This window comes from Rhinatrema bivittatum, chromosome 16, assembly GCF_901001135.1.
Source record: "Rhinatrema bivittatum chromosome 16, aRhiBiv1.1, whole genome shotgun sequence".
Taxonomy (NCBI): domain Eukaryota; kingdom Metazoa; phylum Chordata; class Amphibia; order Gymnophiona; family Rhinatrematidae; genus Rhinatrema; species Rhinatrema bivittatum.
Window position 1 is genome coordinate 41372327 of NC_042630.1, and position 21720 is coordinate 41394046.

Consider the following 21720-nt stretch of genomic DNA (forward strand, 5'->3'; position numbering starts at 1 on the left):
TATTGGGGTTACATTAGCTATCCTCCAGTCTTCAGGTACAATGGATGATTTTAATGATAGGTTACAAATTTTTACTAATAGGTCTGAAATTTCATTTTTTTAGTTCCTTCACAAGTCTGGGGTGTATACCATCCAGTACAGGTGATTTACTACTCTTCAGTTTGTCAATCAGATCTACTACATCTTCTAGGTTCACCGTGATTTGATTCAGTCCATCTGAATCATTGCCCATGAAACCTTCTCCAGTATGGGTACCTCCCCAACATCCTCTTCAGTAAACACTGAAGCAAAGAAATCATTTAACCTTTCCACGATGGCCTTATCTTCTCTACTTGCCCCTTTAACCCCTCGATCATCTTGACCACATCTCTAGATTCTGGCTCTGTTCCTAGCCTTGTCATCACCTACGCTATTCTGGTCCTCCTTGCTCCATCTCATCTCCAGTCTCAAGTCTGACAGCGCTCCCCTTCTGTCTGGGGGCATGCCGGACTTCTATCCTTCCAGGAGACCCTGTGAGGCCCGCCTAAGTCCAAGTGGCCCGGGTCCCTACGGGCTCCTCCCAGGGGTACCTCGGGCTTCCAATATAGAAACATAGAAACATAGAAATGACGGCAGAAGAAGACCAAACGGCCCATCCAGTCTGCCCAGCAAGGTTCACACATTTTTTTCTCATACTTATCTGTTTCTCTTAGCTCTTTGGTTCTATTTTCCTTCCACCCCCACCATTAATGTAGATAGCGTAGCCGCGCGTATCTTATAAAATCCGGGGTCGGCGTGCGCAAGGGGGTGCACATTTGTGCAACCTACGCACGCCGAGCCCAGCGCGTGCTGCCTTTTCCCTCCGAGGCTGCTCTGATTTCGGAGCGGCCACAGAGGGAACTTTCCTTCGCTCTCCCCCACCTTCCCCTTCCTTCCCCTACCTAACCCACCTCCCCGGCCCTATCTAAACCCCACCTTACCTTTATTCCACGATTTATGCCTGCGAAATGCAGACGTAAATCTGCGCGTGTCGGCCGGCTGCCCCACTCCGTGTTCCGGTCCCGGGGGGCTGGTCCGGAGGCCGTGGCCACACCCCAGAATGCCCCCAGGCTCAAACCATGCCCCCAGGCCCGCCCCAAACGCCACACCACACCCCTGAAACACCGTGTCATTTGGCAATGCCCCCAACACGCCCCCGACACGCCCCCTTAAAAAGCTTCGGGACTTACGCGCGTCCCGGGGCTCTGTGCGCGCCGGCGGCCTATGCAAAATAGGCGCACCAGCGCACGAGGGCCCTGCTCGCGTAAATCCATCCAGATTTACGCGAGCAGGGCATTTAAAATCTGCCCCTTTCAAAACAACCCCCTATGTGCCTTATATTAAATGTAATGTGTAAAAATGGAAGTAAAATAAAAGTGAGATAAAATATTATAAAATAAGTAATTTTAAAATAAAAACAGGTAGTCGTTCCCTCCGAATGTGATTCCAAACAGCCATATTTTCAGGTTCTTTAAAAATAATTTTTGTTCGGTTTGAGTCCTTAACAGGCATTTCATTCCAAAGTTTTGGGCCAGGTGGGGAGATACTTCTTTCTCTTATTTGGCAAAGATGTGCTGATTTTACTGAATGTAAGTGAATGTTCACAACCAGATACTTTTACTCAAATAAAAAAAAGGGCATTGATGAGAGGATGATGAAGTCAGGGGATGGGGGAGGGTAAAGTACTCATGCAGAGAGTCATTTTCAAATGTTCACGTGTAATTTGCAACTCCTTTTCAGCAGGTGGAATAAAGGAGGGAAAAAACTTGCAGGGACACTTTTGCCCATGTAGACACTTAAACAAATTCTATAAGGCAGTCATGGTGAAAGAAAAGATCCTCAAGCATTTTGGGAAGCAATTAAAGATCAAGAAACTGCATTAAGATAAATGGCCCCCACTGTATTGGTCATCACTAGGGATGTGAATCGTGTGCCATATCGTCTTAACGATTGAAATCGTGTGGCAGGAGAAGAAAATTGTGTTTGGCCGATTATTTCGTTGAAAAATCGTTAAAAATCGTTTTTTCCGATTAGTGCGCACTAACGGGAGTTAGTGCGCACTAAGCCAGGTCAGTTAAGGTCAGTTTAGGAATGAATATGTATTCCTATTGGCTGCCCTCTTATTTATTCATGTTACCAAGTTTCCTACTGACAGTATATGGGGGATGGGAAATGGAAACAGTTGGTAGCTTGACAAAAAAAGTAATGTGATCAGTCAATGTGACTAGAACTTGTGCCCTAACCCTGATACCAGGGGTGTTGTGATCTTCATGTACACACAGTGCCCTATCCCTATTAATACCAGGAGTGTTGTGATCTTCCTGCACTAACCCTGACACCAGGGGTGTTGTGATCTTCCTGCATGCAGTGCCCTATCCCGCCTGCATTACTAGTGAGAGGCTGGCTTCACAGACAGGGGGGAGCTGCCTGACTGTAGTAGATTGAATAAAGATCTGATGTTTCTGCTCTCCTCACACCAAACAAAAGCAACACACAAGCAGAGAAGCCCTTCTTATAAAGTTGAGCTAGTGAGTTAAGTAGGAGGAAAAGTAAACATACTGGTGGCCAGTGTGGCTACTTAAAAAATACAATTACCAACAATCAATTACCACATATATTTGAACTGTGTATAATAGTTCCAGCCAGGACCACCTTTCTAAAATGCACAGTGATTGGCAAATTCAACATGCACTAGCATTTCACATGCCTGCTAACAAAAATAATAAACAAACAAGTTCTAGTCACATGAGTGATGATCATCACATTACTTTTTTTTGTCAAGCTTCCAACTGTTTCCATTTCACATTCCCCCAACCATTACCTCAGTGGGAACTTTGGTAACATCAATAGATAAGAGCACAGCCAGCCAATAGGAATACATATTCATTCCTAAGTGACCCTTTACTGACCTGGGAAGTGTCAACACTTTGTTTCATTTTCTGTTGGTGTTCGTGAGTTTCCAGTTCCATTTCCCATCCCCCCAACCATCACCTCAGTGGAAACCTTGGTAACATCAATAGATAAGAGGGCAGCCAGCCAATAGGAACACATATTCATTCCTAACTGACCTTTACTGACCTGGAAAGTGTCAATTTGTATCATTTTCTGTTAGTGCGCACTAACACGATTTAACGATTTTTAACGATAAATCGTTAGAATTTCTATTGTATTGTGTTCTATAACGATTTAAGACGATATTAAAATTATCAGACGATAATTTTAATCGTTGAAAAATGATTCACATCCCTAGTCATCACTAACCAAATTAAAATTAACTTTCAGCCACAACTTGACATGTTGCCGCGATATATATTACATCCTATGAACTCCAGACCAAGCCTCTCTTTGAAACAATGCTTGAATTAAGGAGAGCACTAGCAGTACATTTGAGAGCCTGGGATCATTCCAACATACCCTGGTTAGGAATGAGGTTTATTTCTGTCAAGGTTTATGCAAAACAAATCCATTTGGAGATGCTATTCTGCACTTTTCTGGGCTACTGAAAATTTCTCCCTAAGTGTATGTTAGCCATATGCATGTTGTTACTGCTTTGAAGATTACCTTCTTAGGTTTCATACTATTAATGTGCATAATTTTGCATCCTGTTTTGCATTGGGTATATAAATGTGTGTATGTTTAATGGCACAGCAACCCTACCTTCAAAATAAACTTGTATATGGATCCTGTTTAAAATCAGGATAGTTTGTGTAGGCTTGAAATTGTACATTAAAATCTGCAGTAAGATGCACTATTAACATGTCTATCCTTTATTCTAGCTAGGCATTATGGGGTAGATTTACAAACAGCGCGATTTGGCGTACTTTTGTTGGCGCATCAGGCGCTGGATTTTAGTAGATACGCGCGTAGCTGCGCGTATCCGATAAAATACTGGATCGGCGCGCGCAAGACTACCGATTCTGTATAGCCGGTGCGCGCCGAGCCGCGCAGCCTACCACCGTTCCCTCCGAGGCCGCTCCGAAATCAGAGCGGCCTCGGAGGGAATTCTCTAACGCCCTCCCCTCACCTTCCCCTCCCTTCCTCTACCTAACCCACCCGCCCGGCCCTGTCTAACCCCCCCCTTACCTTTGTCGGGGGATTTACGCCTCCCGGAGGGAGACGTAAATCCCCACGCGCCAGCGGGCCGCTAGCGCGCCGGGACGTGATCTGGGAGCGGGTCCGGAGGGCGTGGCCACGCCCCCGGGCCCGCCCCCGAAACACTACGGCCCGCACCGAAAATGCCGCGCGGATCAGGCCCGCCCCGACACGCCCCCGACACGCCCCCCTCGGAAAACCCCGGGACTTACGCGAGTCCCGGGGCTCTGCGCGCGCCGGTAGGCCTATGTAAAATAGGCGCACCGGCGCGCAGGGCCCTGCTCGCCTAAATCCGGGTGGATTTAGGCGGATTTAGGCGAGCAGGGCTCTTAAAATCCGCCCCTAAATCTTTATTTAGTCAGTTATATGAAGTGATTCTAGAGAAAATTTATAGAAGAATAATGAATCACTTTGGGTAGTGATACAGTAGGTAGCAAGAGATATCAAAATGTTTTTGTAAGAATGATAGGATAGAACACTTTGGGGAAAATCTTTAAACTTACGCGAGGGCGCAGATTTGTTCGCGCAACCCGGCAGCGCACGCATGTTATAAAATCCAGGGTCAGCACGTGGATGGGGGTGCACAATTGTGCAACCTGCGTGCGCCAAGCCGAGCAGCCTGCCTCCGTTCCCTCCGAGGCCTCTCCGAAATCGGAGAGGCCTCGGAGGGAACTTTTTTTTTGTCGCTCTCACCTTTCCCTCCTTTTCCCTGTCTAACCCACACCCCAGCCCTAACTAAATCCCCCCTACCTTATTTCATGGAGTTATGCCTGCCTCTGGCAGGTGTAACTTGCGAGTGCCACTGGCTCCCTGCCCCAGCACAGGCCGTTCTGCCGGAGCGCTCGGCCCCGCCCGGACCACCGTCACGCCTCCGGCCCCGCCCATGGACCGCTGCCCCGCCCATGGACACACTCCGACACATTGCCATGCCCCGGACATGCCCCCCGGCCAGCCCCTTATTCAAAGCCCCGGGACTTATGCGCGACCCGGGGCTTGTGCGCATCACCGAGCCTATGCAACATAGGCTCGGCACACGGAGGGGGAGGCAGGGGTAGGTTTTTGGGGGTTACGCGCGTATCTTACACATGCAACCCTTTGAAAATCTACCCCTTTGCTTTCTTGCTGTATAGAAAAATATCAGAATTATGTCTGCTTTCTGTTATTTGCTTTCTAAAGAAATGGTAAAAGTGCAATATTTCGAATAGTAATAAAACTGAATAAAGCATGCTATACATGTCATTTTTATAGGAAAACAGTGGAAATAGATTGCAAGGTATAATAATTATTAATTAAAATGGAGATAAACAAACACATAAGTTTTATTCTTTCCTTTTCATCAAATAATAACATTATTCCTTCAGACAGCATTTGCATTACTTACGGCATCTTTTGGCCTTTACTTTTGCCATTGAGGAGATCAACAACAGAACAGACCTCTTACCCAACATCACTCTGGGATTCCTGGTGTATGATTCTTGCTACAGTGATGAAATTTCAGTGCTTAACATTTTGCGAGTATTATCTAATCTTCTGTATCCAGTTCCTAATTATCGCTGTTATCAGAAGGGCAGATTAGTAGCTGTGATAGGACAATTGATGTCTTCTCCAACCTGTTCATCTGCAAGCATCACAGGGATGTACAGATACCCTCAGGTAATGAATAAGAAATCTCTATAGAGTTCAGTTTTACAAAAATATTCAAACATTAGGAGATACTGAGGGTTTGTAGTAATTTTGCAGTTCCCTTTCCATTTTCCACACTTTTCTTCCTTTCTTTATATATTCCTTTCCTTAATAATTCTTCTTCTGTTCTGAATTTCCCCTATCTTTCTTGCTGTCAATTTTAACCCTCTATTTTTGTTGTCCCTCAACCAAACTCTATCATTTGGAACATATTTTCAAAGAGTTCCTCACATAAAAAATAGCATATAGGCAATTAGGCATGAAAGTGGCATGTTTCCACATATATAATAAATGTTAAGAGTAGGCATGTATTTTTAGGTTTCTATATATATTTTGCCAGGGGAAAAACGAGGTTGTTTAAGAGCATTTTGAGGCAGGGTTCAGTATTGTGTGTGGTAGTTGTTATTGAGGAAGAGTTATACACAAATACTGTACATTATCAAACTTATTTGTTCACATTTATATCTGCTAGTGAAAGAATAATATGTTGCCTACAATTTTTGGGTGAGAGATCTGTGTAAACTGGTGGGGATTCAGAGTGAAGTGCTAGAGGGTCTAGGTGAACAGGAGAAGGACTGGATAAACTGGTGGAGATATCAGTAAACTGGTGATTCCAAATTCTCCTGTAAGTAAGTATTTTCAAAATGGTATGTGAACATGCTTTACAAAATATCTGCCTCTGTGTTTAATTCTGAGTGTTTATTCATGCAGTATCACAATTATTTTGCACATAAACTATGCAAGTGATTGTTTATAAAATAGGCAAGATTTGCATTCACAAGAGGATGTGTAGAGACTCATCCTAAGATATTATAAACTGTGTGATGGAGCTGCACAGTTTATAAAATACTACATAGTTCTGTTTTGGAAACACATGCATTTGCTTTAGTATGCATGAATAGGGATGTGAATCAGGCTTCGGACGATTGAAAATATCATACAATATTTTCAAAATCGTCAGAAATCGGGGGCCCACCCAAAACAATAGGAAAACCCCACGATATTGTTTGTGGGGGTTCTCATCGTTTTGGGGGAAGGCGGGAAAAACGGCACACAAAAATAACCCCTAAACCCACCCCAACCCTTTAAAACTAATCCCTTAGATTCCCCCACCCTCCCGACCCCCCCAACAACTTTTTACAGGTACCTGGTAGTCCAGTGGAGGTCCCAGGAGCGATCTCCCGCTCCCGGGCCGTCGGCTATCACTAATCAAAATGGCGCCGATGGCCCTTTGCCCTTACCATTTTTAAAGATGGTGCCGGCCATCCAGTGCTCCCTCCATGTGACAGGGGCTGGCCAATGGCATGGATACCCTGTCACATGGTAAGGGCAAAGGCCATTGGGCGCCATTTTTATTAGTGGCAGCTGACGGCCCGAGAGCGGGAGATTGCTCCCGGGACTCCCACTGGACCACCAGGTACCTGTAAAATGTTTTTTGGGGGGTTGGGAGGGTGGGGGAAGCTACAGGATTAGTTTTAAAGGGTCGGGGTGGGTTTTTTGTTTATCGGCTCGGGCACAGCCGATAAACAAAACCGCGATCAGGCCGGACGAAAAAAAACCCCCACGATGTGAATCGGAACCGGAATCCGAACTGATTCCGGTTCCGATTCACATCTCTATGCATGAATATATCCAGTGCAGGAAAACACTCACATTCTCTACTTATTATCTAAATATTTACATGATTATTTTATGTGCAAAAAATATGTGTACATGTAATAATCCTGCTTTACGCAGGCAGGCAATTTATAAAACATGCATTTATGCCATTTTGATACTATTTGCCTGCATATTAGAAATCAGCATTTTGCCAGTATCTCTGTCAATTCATCAAGTCCATATTCAGCTCACACAGACCCTCTAGCACTTCACACTGTACTTCCATCTTTTCACCCAATCCTCCCACCCAAAAATTGCAGACAGCAGATGTCCAAATTCACTTGAACCAGTCAATTAGCAGATATAAAAGTGTACAGATAAGTTTGCTAATATATACACATATATCTCTTACAAAATAGCAAATGAAATGTGTACTTCTGAATCACACACCCAAAACCCCCTAGCCTGCCCCTTTTTTTCCTGGTAAAATCTCTGCCTGAAATGGAAAAATGCACACAGACTGTCAATGTTTACAATGTAGTATATCCACAGCTTCTAAATGGAAAATGTTCCTATCCCAAAGCCTAAATACCCCCTTCACATGGTCCAGGAGAATTTCCATAAGGGCAGGAGCAAACTCTAGCAGATATAAAAATATTGGGACTTGTTCTGCTGAATAACAAGGACAGTTTATCTGGCTAATTTTCTGAATCCAGTAAATATTATTAAAATAATGGCTCACTTCCTCAAATTAATTAAACAAAAATTATCAAACATTCTTGAGGATAACTGCAAACTAGCAGATAATGTTCAAAAAATCCAACGGAAAATGGTATCAGATTAATTGGTGCTTCCAGTCTCATGGGCTCTTGCCCTTACAGGGCTACAACCCCTCTCTTGTATGAGCACTGTCTGATTACGTCACTTACCATTTCCTTATGGTGTTTTGTAATTTTTTAATTTTTATTCATGCTTTTAATATTTTAATGTGATAAACCTCCCGTCAAACTTCCTTTGCAAAGGAAAGAGCTCCCTAGAATGGGTTGGCCCCATTGTGGAGCATGAGCCTTCAAAGTGTGGTGAGTCGACGTGGAGGAGGTTTCCATACAGCAGTTCTGATTCAACATGGATTGGCGGGTACTAAGAGATAGGCTGGCTACATCCAGGGAGAGTTCCCTTTCCTTTGCACAGGAAATGGCTCCCTAGAATGGATTGCCCCTAGAGTGGAGAATGAGCCTTCAAAGTATGGTGAGTCAACATGGAGGAGGTTTCCATGTGAACAGCAGTTATGGTTCAACATGGGTCAGCGGGTACTAAGATATAGGCTGTCTACATCCAGGGAGAATTCCCTTTCCTTTGCACCTGAAATGGCTCCCTGGAATGGGTTTCCCCCTAGAGTGTAGCACAGGCCTTCAAAGTGTGGAGAGACGACATGGAGGATGTTTCCATGTCTACTGAGGTTCTGGGTCAACATGGGTTGGTGGGTACTAAGAGAGAGGCTGGCTACACCAGGGGAAAGTTCCCTTTCCTTTCTGCAGGAAAGGGCTCCCTAGAATGGGTTGGCCCCTAGAGTGGAGCATGAGCCTTCAAAGTGTGGTGAGTCGACGTGGAGGAGGTTTTCATACAGCGGTTCTGATTCAACATGGGTCGGCGGGTACTAACAGATAGGCTGGTTACATCCGGGGAGAGTTCCCTTTCCTTTGCAAAAGAAGGTCTCCCTAGAATGGGTTGGAGCACGAGCCTTCAAAGTGTGGCGAGATGATGTGGGGGAGCACGAGCCTTCAAGTGTGGCGAGATGACGTGGGGAAGGTTTCCATGTCAACAGCGGTTCTGGTTCAACATGGGTTGGTGGGTACTAAGAGATAGGCTGGCTAATCCCAGGGAGATTTCCCTTTTCTTTGCAAAGGAATGTACTCCCTAGAATGGGTTGGCCCCTAGAGTGGAGCATGAGCCTTCATAGTGTGGTGAGTCTACATGGAGGAGGTTTCCATGTGAACAGCAGTTCTGGTTCAACATGGGTCGGAACATACACCCGGAGAGAGTTCTCTTTCCTTTGCGCAGGAAAGGGCTCCCTAGAATGGGTTGGCCCCTGTAGTGAAGAACGAGCCTTCAAGGTATGGCGAGTTGATGTGGAGGAGGTTTCCATGTCAACAGCGTTTCTGGTTCAACATGGGTCAGCGGATACTAAGAGATAGGCTGGCTACACGCGGGGAGAGTACCCTTTCATTTGCTCAGGAAAGGGCTCTCTAGAATGGGTTGGCACCTAGAGTAGAGTAGGGATGTGAATCGTTTTAGGACGATTAAAATTATCGTCCGATAATTTTAATATCGTCTTAAACCGTCTTAAACCCTCGCTGAACGACCTCCTGCAGTCGATCTCCTGCCGGCGCCATTTTCCGTACGGAAAATGGCTCCGGCAGGAGATCGACTGCAGGAGGTCGTTCAGCGAGGTGCCGGAACCCTCGCTGAACGACCTCCTGCAGTCGATCTCCTGCCGGCGCCATTTTCCGTACGGAAAATGGCGCCAGCCATACGCGTATGGCCGGCGCCATTTTCCGTACGAAAACGATTTGCGGCGGGAAATCGCTCCCTGACCCCCGCTGGACCTCCAGGAACTTTTGGCCAGCTTGTGGGGGGCCTCCCGACCCCCACGAGACTTGCCAAAAGTCCAGCGGGGGTCCGGAAGGACCTCCTGCCATCCAATCGTGTTCGTCTATGGCCGCCGCCATTTTTCGGCGCCATTTTGGAAAAATGGCGCCGGCTGAAGACAACAAGATTCAGGAGCAGGAGCCCGTTCCGGACCGCTGCCGTTCCGGACCGCCGCTGGACCCGCAGGTTTTTTAAGTCATTTGGGGGGGGTTCGGGAGGGTGGGGGATTTAATTTAAAGGGTCGGGGGTGGTTTTAGGGGGTTTTAATGTGCCGGTTTTGCGATTTTTCACGATTTTTCACGATATTTTACCCCCCCCAAACGGCAACAATACGATTCCCTCCCCCTCCCAGCCGAAATCGATCGTTAAGACGATCGAGGACACGATTCACATCCCTAGAGTAGAGTATGAGCCTTCAAAGTGTGGCAAGTTGACGTGGTGTAGGTTTCCATGTGAACAGCGGTTCTGGTTCAACATGGGTCGGTGGTTCTAAGAGATAGGCTGGCTACACGCGGGGAGAGTACCCTTTCCTTTGCACAGGAAAGGGCTCCCTGGAATGGGTTTGCCCGAAGGTGTGGTGGTTGTGTTTGTGTCTATTCAATAACCAGAAGCTCTTAACTACTTATGCACTTCAGCTGATGACAAAGGAACTTGAAGAGCCCTCAGAAATAAGAAAACTGCTACTCAAGACAAAAGCTACAATTTCAACCTATGTTGACTTTGTACCCTACACAGTGCCTCTGTAAACTATGGGATAACAGAGGATCAACTAGAGTGCAACTACCACAGTTATCTATAGTTCTAGAATCATTAATGTTGGCACCTAAGAAAGATTTATGGAAAATGGCCCATATTATGAAGGTCATGAAAACTATGCAAGCTCCAAACATAAATCTTGTCAGCTTTTTATGTTCTTACATTCAAATGTTGCAAAACAGGAAAAAGAATATTCTGTAAAGAAGTGACGCACAAATACATGAACATGAAATTAGAAATACTAGAACTAAACTCAGACAGGCACAGGATTTGAGGTCAGGCCCTTTTAGTGACGTAAGGGCTGGACAGATTGGCACAGAATGTGGGTTCACGCCCTTGTAGTGATATAAGGGCTGGACAGTGGTCAGACAGACACAGCGTTTGAGGTCAGGCCCTTGTTGTGATGTAAGGGCTGTACAGACAAGCACAGCATTTGAGGTCAAGCCCTTGTATTGATGTAAAGGCTAGATGGCCTTGCACAGCGTTTGAGGTCAGGCCCTTGTAGTGATGTAAGGGCTGTACAGTGGACAGAAAGGCACAGCGATTGAGGTCAGGCCTTGTAGTGACGTAAGGGCTGGATTGGCAGGCACAGCGTGAGGTTAGGCCCTTATAGTGTTGTAAGGGCTGGACAGTAGACAGGCAGAGCGGTTGAGGTCAGGTACATGTGCTGATATTATCTGGCACATATGAGGCAGTTGGAGCTGCTGAAAGGCTTTAAATTGCTTTTATTCACCTTGCCATTCAGAGGGAAAATTTGGAAACCCAAGCAAAGGCATGTTTATTTTCAAAAAGACTAGCATTTCCATCAACTCTGGTGCCATCCTTGAGTGGTGAGGGCTCATGATATCCCCTGTCATTGAAAATACACATTCACTGGGCACACTGGTTGGTGGAAATGAAGATATCGCTGAGCCACTTTGGCTAGGTGGGGCCAGACAGTGGACTTGTGTGCCCAATATGCCAGCGGATCTGTCTGCATGTCCTCTATGGAGTCTGTGAGATACCGTGTCACTGACAGTTGTGCTGGTGTCTCCTTTGCTTGGGTGGGCTGAGAGTCCTTCTTGCCAGCTGCTTTCACTCTAGCCCGTTCCAGAACAGATGCTTTTATAGGGGCAACATGGTTTTGTCGTACTGAAGTGGAGGAGAAAGTACTAGCTGTTGCTGACAGAGAGCTGCTTTGCTTGGGCTTGCACTACTCTCTGAAGTGCCCCGCTGTTTTCCTCCTCTGCTTCATGCCTAATCTGTCTCTGCCTATGGCGCTCCTGTTCACAACTTTTACTAACAGCAGGTCCTTCACAAATGTGAGGACAATGGGATTTGCACTGTGTTGAGCATGTAGTGTGGTCTTTGTTTAAAGGTCTTAATCTCTCTTGCACCTGCTTCTAGAAAAAAGTCCAGACAATGCAGCACCTCTGCTGTCATTCCCTCTTCCTGTTTAAAGCCCTCCATATTTTTCTCCAGAAATTAATTATAGGGATGATTGTCAGTCAAGGTTCCACTTCTGGATCTCAGCTCCTCCGTGGCATCCTTGAAGGGCTGCAGGATTATTTCCAGTTGACTCATGGACTAACCAATCATGATGCCGTAGGGGACTCTGCACACCTATATCATTGCCACAGAAAGTTCATGAAGGAGTGTCTGCTGCTCTACTAACCTCTGCAGCATCATATAGGTGGAATTCCACCATGTGTCAATGTCTTGAATGAGTCACTTTTGAGGCATCTCCAAATCAGTCTGCTTTTTGTCAGAGAACCTGCCCCGCCTTCACACTTCTGTGGAAGTGCGCTGCTATGTTCCTGCACTTGTATATAACGTATGCAGGTATTCATTCTCTTGGTGAATGGAATCCAACCCCAGAGCGGTCTTCACTACCAGGTGCAGAGTGTGTGCAAAACAATCGGATGTTCTGAAAGCACCCGTCGCATATGGTCTTTACCATGTTTGCACCACTGACAAGAAAACCTTCCTGAATATTCCTGTCTTGCTGGTGTAGCTGCCAGCGTGCCAGCATCTGTCTACTGCATGCTAGAATATTGGCTGAGATATGGGCCTCGTCCATGAGGTGGGTGTGCAGTAAAGCCCACCCCACCCTGATACTTGTTCACTAACAGAGCTGCTGCCTTCCCCTGCCTCAGCCAGGTCCACCAGTGTGTGTCAGGGAGATGTAAGAGTGTGTTGCATTCTTGGCATTCCAGATATCGCAGGTGAAATGCACACTCCCCTCTGCCTTAACCAGCAGCGCTTGGATGCAATTGCAACACTGGTTGTACAGGCTGGGGATGACCTTTCTACTAAATGTGGTTGTGGAGGGGACTTTGTAATTTGGATCTATGACCTTCAGCAAATGCTTGAAACCCACATTCTCCACTACTTGCAAGGGCTGGTCATCAAGGGCAATCATTTCTCCAGTGCTCCTGTTACAACGTTTGAGGCTGCCTGCCTCCTTCCCCGGGATAGCATTACCAACACCACCCCATTTTCCTCCATGGTGGGTTGTCGCTTCTGACACATGTCAGGGGGCTGCTGGCCTGCCACCTGACTGCTAGAATGGCTGAGTGTGTAGGATGACTCTGCTCCTTTCAATCACTTTACACTGCCTGGAAAAAGAGGTCCCCAGACTGGTACTTGCCACTATTCCCAGATAGCAGAACTGTTGGGTGTTGCTTCTGCATATGATCCATCATGCCAAAATTAGTTAGATGTCCCATTTGCTTGCCTCTGCTAATAGCCCTGTCCCAGTAATTACACTGAGCAAAACACAAGTCCTTTGTCACTTTATAGGGGTTCCATATCACAGGATTTCTTCATGATCCCTTCTCTATAGCCTTCGGGTGGATGCTGGACACTAGAGTTGAAGTAGTGGGTTGCACCCTCAAAAGCAATGCCAGGGGCATCAGTCATACTCTGTGCCTGCGCTGACTGCGCTTCCTCTTCCTCATCATCAGTTATCTCTCCCCTGCCAGCACTGAAGTGGAGGGCTAAGGACAGAACTAACTAAACCTCATAAACCTTCTTCACCTATTACTTCTTCCATTTCTGATGATGAGAATCCCACACAAGATGATTCTTCATCGGAAACAGAAGCAAACAGTGTCTGCGCTACATTTACAGCACTAACTAGAGTCTGCTGTCCCACTGCTTCTTTTGGTTCTCACCCTTTTATCTTGCATGACTCAGCCTCCCTTTCCCTCACCTCCAAAACTACAGGGTCAGAAAAGGTTGTGCAGTGCATCATCTTTAAATTTCATTTTTTTCTGGATGGAACTGCCTGCCCCTCCAGAGATTTTAGATTGGAACAGCTCCCTTTTTAACTTTAATGGTGGAATGGCACTGACTTTTGAAGTGCCCTCCTCTGCCAGTCCCATCATCGACAACAGTCTTTCTTTCACTGACATCAGGATTTAATGTCTTTGCCTACTAGGGATTTCAATTAAAATAATTATTTCTTTATTGGTGACTGAGCACCTCTGTACCAATATATGTGAGTGCATAAAACTACAACACACACACAAACACACACACACATAGAGAAAAGACTGGAGGCCCTGAGCAAGCCCAATTCCTAGAGTGATGCTGCTTGTTCTTTGAAAATACCAACTCCAGTCAGCCACTGGAACTCTCATACTATCTCCCACCCACACCACCCAAACCCTGCCTGCAACCTATCCCAGGGGGGTAAGATCAGCAGCAAAATTCCACTGTTGGCAGCTTGTCTTAGTGAGAGAAAGAGAGAGAGAGACAGTCTGAGTTCAATAAAAAAAGTGGAGTAAAAGACCTTGGCTGGCACAGGCAGCAAAAACAAACAAATGTATTTTTTCAATGGAAAATTCTATCAAAGTAGCAAGGACAAGCAGCAAGTAGCAATTGAATACAAATTTGAGACACATAGACTAGCTCTGAGTAAAGTCACCTCCCTAGACAACACCCGAAAAAAAAGTGTGTGGCACGCCGCATGCTGAAGGTGTAAATAGTACTGCGTCAGCAGGAACAGCATCACAGAGCACTGGGAGCAGCGATTGGCTGCATTAGAAAAATGCCTAGATCTGATACATTGCCATTCTGGTGTCCTTGTCAACCCTGTCTGACCCACTCTATGACAGGACTGTGAGGTCACTTATGACTCACAGGAAAGGGCTGTTTGTTGCAATGGATACTCCCATATGGCCTTATCCCATTTCAAACGGCCACTAAGAAATCACTGCGAACCAAAAGAATGAAGCTAATATGATATGTTTCATTTGTGGGTGATGGCCATGCATTTCGTGAACCCACGAATAAAACGAACAGGGACTTATGCATTGTGGATTGCACATTCGTTGAAAATTAATGCACATCCCTAACAGATATGCATTAGAGGTCACCAGAAAAAAATCTATCATGTAGTATGATGAGCACATAATTTCACTGAGCTTTCCAATATGACTGCAAATCCTAATGGCATTTCCAATCTCCCTTGTAGGATAGTTATTATTTCCTTACTACAAGGTCTGCAGACCCCCCAGTTGAGCTGGTATGTTCATACCAGTGTGGGCATTCCATGCATTCTTAACCACTTTGTTTAGGTTAGTTTACATTTCTTATGGCAATCCTCTCTTGATTCAAACACTAGGCAATTTAGTAGTGCTATTCATCTATGATATTGAAATGAGCTTAGTGGATCCCGGCAGTTGGGGTGATTCAGGACTGCCATATTCCCATTCAATTATTACTGTATATTAGAGATGTGAATCAGGTGAGATGAGGCGGTTGCACCTGAGAGGGTTGTGACATAGTGTTTTATTATATGCATACTGTGATGTTATTTGAATATGCTTGTTAAACTATATTTCTACTGTAATCCTTTTATAAATTGATTATCTGTTTTAAATGTATTTGTTCAAATGTCCATTTGCAAATACAGGACATGATAATGAATCAAATCAGACCCTGAATGACATATTATTTAGGAAACATTTGATTCATGGTAACAAAAATCAATTAATATATGTTTTTAATGTCTGTAAATTATTTACTTTTATGTTCTCTGCAGATCAGTTTATGGAGCCCTGGATCCCATCTTCAATGACCGGGTTCAGTTCCCTTCCTTATATCGGACCGTCCCTGATGACAGATCTCAGTATGAAGCCATAATTCCAATTACTGAAGCACTTTGGTTGGACCTGGGTTGGTATTCTGGCATCGGAGGATGACAGTAATGTGAGAGCCAGTGAGGAGCTGAGGAATGAGATTATCAGGAGTGGAGCTTGTGTTGCCTTTTTAGTGGTTCTCACCTTGTCAGACCTGAAAGGCTTTAACACTGCTACCAAAGTACTGACAAATACAACAGTAAATGTCATCATTGTATATAGTAGATTTCTTTTATTTTATAGAATTTATGAGAAAAATACAAGAGGACCAACTGCCCAGGAAAGTTTGGATTTCTTCAGCTCCATTAATAATTATCACTGAAATTGGTTTGAAAAGGACTTATATCAATTCAATGGTTCTTTGATGCTTTCTGTCCACAAAGGGGAGATTCCTGGCTTAAGAGATTTCATTTATGGCATCACTCACTCAAAAATGTTGCACATGAATTTGCTTACAATGTTTTGGTTTGCAACTTTCCAATGCGCACCTGAAAACCTTCCTTATGACGAGTGGCCTATTAAAGAAAAGAAGTGTATGGAGAGAGATGAACTGAGATTCCTTGATGCTTCAACCTTCGACCTGAATAACCTTAGATTTTCATACAGTATTTACATTGCTGTATATGCAGTTGCTTATGCTTTGCATAACGTATATTCAGCCGAAATCCAGCCGGATGGATTTGTCAATAAATCAAGTCTAATACAAAATTCTCTCTCAAGACAGGTAAGAAAATATTGTGTGGTTAATATGTACAATTTTATTTTGCTATTTTTTTCTGACATATTAACATTTCTATATGGTTTACATATGTCAACTATTGAACATATTGGTAGGGAGCTGGTTTGAATTATTAAATTGAAAGATCTCTGATCTAGAATGAAAGATTCAATTCCCCAGAATTTTCTATCACCATGACAAGAATTTATAGGAGAAACTAGGAAGATACAAGCCCTGGCCTAATCCAGGAGAAGCAATGAATTGTGGTAGAAGCAGATAGTTCTCAAAGAAAGAAAAAAATTTCTAACCTGCTACTTATAATCTGTAACTTTTCATTGAAAACAGCCATGATTCTTGATGGTTGAATGCTGCCAATGTGATGCAGAATTTTTTTTAAAAAGGTCTCAAGGGATGATCAGGGAAATTATAGACCCATGAACCTAACATCAGTGCCTGGCAACATGGTAGAAGTCATTCTTCAAAACAAAATCACTCACCAGACAGACATGACTTAATATGGAAAAGTCAGCATGATTTTAGCAAGGGTAAATCCTTTCTTACCAATTTTTTAGAATTTTTTCAAGGTGTAAATAAACCTGTAGGTGAAGGTTAGCTGGTTGATATAGTGTATTTAGATATTTAGAAGAGATTTGACAAAGTCCCCTATGAGAAGCTTCTTGGGAAGTTGCAAAGTCATGGGTAAGAGGCAGTGATATGTTGCAGAATGATTAGAAGGCAGGAAATAGAAAGGAGGATTACATGGCTAGTTTTTCTAAATGGAGAAAAGTCTTTAGTGGAATTATTAAGGGACTGATAATGGGTCCTATGCTGTTTTACATATTCATATATGATCTAGAAAAGTCACTATAGGAGAAGAGTTCCGATTTCTAACCCAACCTCCCTTTACGTATGTACCTACTATTTACCAGTGACCTTCCTGTTAATTGTTAGAAAATTACACAACTGTGGGGGGTCATTTTTCCAAGGAGTTACCGTGGGTGATAATTCTGCAAATCGCGCTAACAGCCGTTAACGCGATTTGTGAATGCACATTTTTAATTTTGTATTCAGGGGGCGGAGCAAATGTAAAGTAGGGAGGATTTATCGTGTGCCGCGAAACAGCCGCACTGTTAGCGCGGCCAATAACTACTCTTCTTTCATTTGCAATACGTTGTGCGCTAGAGGCCGGTAAAGGTTATCGCGGTTCACGATGTTTTCTGGACAGGCCTGTTTCAGTATGCTGAAGCCTGAGAGAGAGAGAGAGAGAGAGCACCTTGCTATAGTGCCTCCTCCCTAGACAGGTATTTGTATCCCTATGGGAGGCGCCCCTAGTAACTAGAGGTGAGGGTTAAGTATTAGTGTTGGGGGTTAGGGGCCACTTTCACATTCAACGTGAGATGTACGAACAGAACAGTGGTCTCTTGTGAAGATTTGCTGACCTACGGAGTGAGGAAACTCACTCCAAGATGAGATCTGTGCAATGTTCTCTCCACCTAGCTTGATGGACTCTCTACCTGGGTAACAACATGAGGCCCTGTATGAACAAAAACAAATTTACTTTATTTCAATGTTACACAGGGCTAAGCTTAAAACTTTGCATCAGAAACCACAAAAACAATTGGGGAAACAGACAATAAGAAATACAATAGTTATCAAAGCATATCTGACATCCAGTGACTATCCAATTAAAATTAATCAATTAATATTAGCCCCACATATTTCTAGCATTGACTTGCAAGTAGAAAATGCTAATGAGCTCTGACTTCCTGACCACAGACTAGGGAATAAGTTAGAGTCCTTATCTTAGGACCAGAAGCTGAAACCTCTCTCCAGATCTTCAGCAGGCAGGTCTTTCTGCAATAAGGACCCAGGAACTCAGGTGGCAGGGTCTATTTGCTAAATAATGTATCCCAAGCTGAGAAGGGCTTCACCTTTCCAGCAGCAAGGTGTGCTCAGCTCTTCTGCTCAGGGACACCTTGAAGGAAGATACATATTTATTTCTGTAGTGGTAGCCAGAGAGCTTGGCCAGAGTGGAGCTAACAGCACTCAGATGGACCACCTCCTTTTCTTTCATGGGTAACGACCTGATGACAATGAACAGCTAAGATTACTGTTAGCTGGCCTTTTCCAAGGGCTCACCTATGCATAATTCAGCAGCTCATGCATACAGGTGAATTCATAATTAAGGTTTTTAATTAGCAGATTTCCCTGTGCTTTTTCAAGTCCTTTGTCTCATCTCCAGTTTGATCAAGTGGTCAGTTCTGATGAATGATAGTTATTCACATTTGAAAGAGAACTCTGATCCCAGATAGCATCATAAATAGAGGCCATAATATAATTGCAGCACCTATATCCACACAGCAGCATCTGTTCCAGTGTTTCTTTTGGCCCCATTTTGGTGCCAGTTTGGCTAGCAAGGCTAATAATTTCTTCGGGCTCTCACGTATACAACAATGAGAAGGCTTTCTCATGTCTGCATTTGGCTGTATGTAGCCAAACAACAAAATCTTTTTTTCTCTGCATTTGCATTGGCAAAATAGGCCAATATCCATTTTTCCTGACAACAGAAGGCCCATCTTAGCTGCTTTCCCTTGTTAGCAAGAATTGAGATATTTCCTACAGGACCAAAGAGTGAGGAAATCAAATTTGTAAATGAAACAACTTTATTCAAATTTGTTAAAACTGATGAAAATTGTAAGAAACTGCTTAAGGACCTTGTGAAACTAGAATACTGGGCAACTAAATGGCAGATCAAATTAAATGTGGAAAAAATGCAAATTGATGCACGTAGGGGAAAATAATTCCAACTACAGACACACAGAGCTGGGTTCTATATTGGGAGATACTTCCCAGGAAAATGACCTTGGACAATATGTTGAAAGTTAGGAATGATACAGAAAATTGAAAATTAGGAATGATCCAGAGGAGAATGTACAATAAAACAGAAAATATTATATTGCCTCTGTATTGATGAATGCTGCAACCACACCTTGAGTACTGTGTGCAGTTCAGGTCACCCCATCTCAAGAAACACATTAATGAATTAGAAAAGGTAAAGGAGAATAACAAAAATTATAAAACTGATAGAACACCTCTTCTTTGATAAAAGGCTATGAAGACTAGGGTTCTTCAGCTTGGAAAAGAGACAGCTGAGAAGGGACTTGCTAGAAGTTTCTAAAATCATGACTGGGATGGAACGGGTAAATAAAGGAAGGCTGTTTACTCCATAATACTAAGCCAAACAGATTCAAAACAAATCATAGAACATACTTTTTTTTTTACTCAGAACACTAACAAGCTGTGGAATTTATTGCCAGAAGATGTGATGAAGGTGACTAGTATAGCTGGATTTAAAGGAGGTTTGGAAATATTTCTGGATAAAACTTCATGACACAGTATTAGCCAACTAGACTAAAGAAAGCTATTTATATTCCTGATAGTGAGTAACAGGAATCAGATCTACCTTATGGGATTTTCCAGCCATTTGTGACCTTGATTGGTCAAAGTTGGACACAGAATGCTGTGAGAAGGTGATATGGTCAAATTTCCTTGTCCCTAATAAAAGTCTTGATGAAACATTTTATAGTAACTATACTGGTTTTAATAGTCTTGAAAATATGCCTAGTAATAGGGAGTTACAGTAATCAATGTTTGAGAACATAGTTGCAATATTGGTCTCAAAGCAGATCTCCCAGTTCAACATTTTTCTCTTCCCAGTTGTATCATTTGTATTCCAGAGTCCCTGTGGCTCCATCTCCTTCAGCATATTTCATCACACACCCTATTTGTTATGGGCCAGTAAGGACCCTAAAGATAGTTCTTTCTCTGTTACAGAAGTTCTCACTCTTTCATGCTTCAGAAAGCAGCTTACATCCAGGAACTCTCTTCAGGAGTGACGTCAGAATCTGGTCTTTTGTGCATAATGTCATGCGATAAACCCTTATCGCACGTGAAAAGGGACTTTTCGCGTGCGATAAGATGTTAATTAGCTGGAGGAGAGGAGTCGGGGCAGGGAGGGGAGGAGTCAGGGTGGGGAGGGGAGGAGTCGTCCATGGCACCACTGCCAGTGATAATGTGAGGGACATTATCACCGGCAATAGCGTGGCAAATAGCACAAACTTTTACGGTGGCACTATTCATGTGAAAGGCTGCAGCTTGCCACACCGCAGCTGGCAAAATTGCACCACTGGGGTGTGAAGGGCTGAGGCCTTTTGCAGGCCTGCCCCCCCCCTTCGCCCCCCCCCCCCACACCCCCCTTTTCACTGAATTCATCATTCTGTGAAGAATGATGAATACAGCCCTTGGTTGGATAAGACTGATATTCAGCATATCCCTAAGTTTTCTGAATAACTTTAGCTGTTCCAGAGGGCTGTCCTAACTTATCTGGATAAACTGACCAAGATAACTTTGGATATATGTGGGTATATTCAGCAGTTTAGGTTAACTTGTAAGTTTATTCAGTTAAATTACACAAACAGCCAACAGTTGAATATTTATTTATTTATTTTTTAATCATGGATCTATTTTCCAAGATGGCCACAATCACTAATAGCCCCACCATTTTCAGCTTACTGAACTTCTTCATGCAATCTTCTAGATAAATATTAATTATCTTCTTCTGACTTTAGCTAAATCATCAGCTGAAAAATATTCACTTCAGAACATCAGCTGGTGATGAGATTTTCTTTGATGATGAGGGGAAAGTCCCAGGTCAGTTTGACATCATAAATTGGCTGATCTTCCCAAATGGAACAGTCAAGAACGTTCAAATAGGAAGCTTTACCTCCTCTGCTCCAGTGGGTCATCAACTGCTCATCAATGTGAGTGCCATTGAGTGGGGACCTAACATTATACAGGTAAGAGCCAGAGGGATACACAGGGAAACTCGAAGCAGAAGGATAACAATTTTATTGTTGAACCATATTTTTCAGTATATAAGTCACACCCTTCATAAATTTCCATTTTGACAAAAATGTTGGTAGGGAAGTCGCACATTTGTATAAGGCACACCTGTTTGTACAGTGAGGTTAGCAGACAGGTTGAGAGATAGATTGTGACAGTATATAGGTTGCACCGGTG

At 43.9% G+C, this 21720-nt stretch overlaps 1 protein-coding gene across 1 annotated transcript in view; it reads left to right on the top strand.

Moving 5' to 3' along the window:
• The window catches only part of LOC115077505 (vomeronasal type-2 receptor 116-like), a 58134-nt gene that overhangs the window by 18868 nt on the left and 17546 nt on the right, over positions 1-21720 (top strand). The window contains exons 2-4 of the mRNA XM_029579796.1: positions 15827-15960; positions 16058-16122; positions 21270-21497. Coding sequence (XP_029435656.1) covers positions 15827-15960; positions 16058-16122; positions 21270-21497 — 427 coding nt within the window. The remainder of the gene's footprint in view (positions 1-15826; positions 15961-16057; positions 16123-21269; positions 21498-21720) is intronic.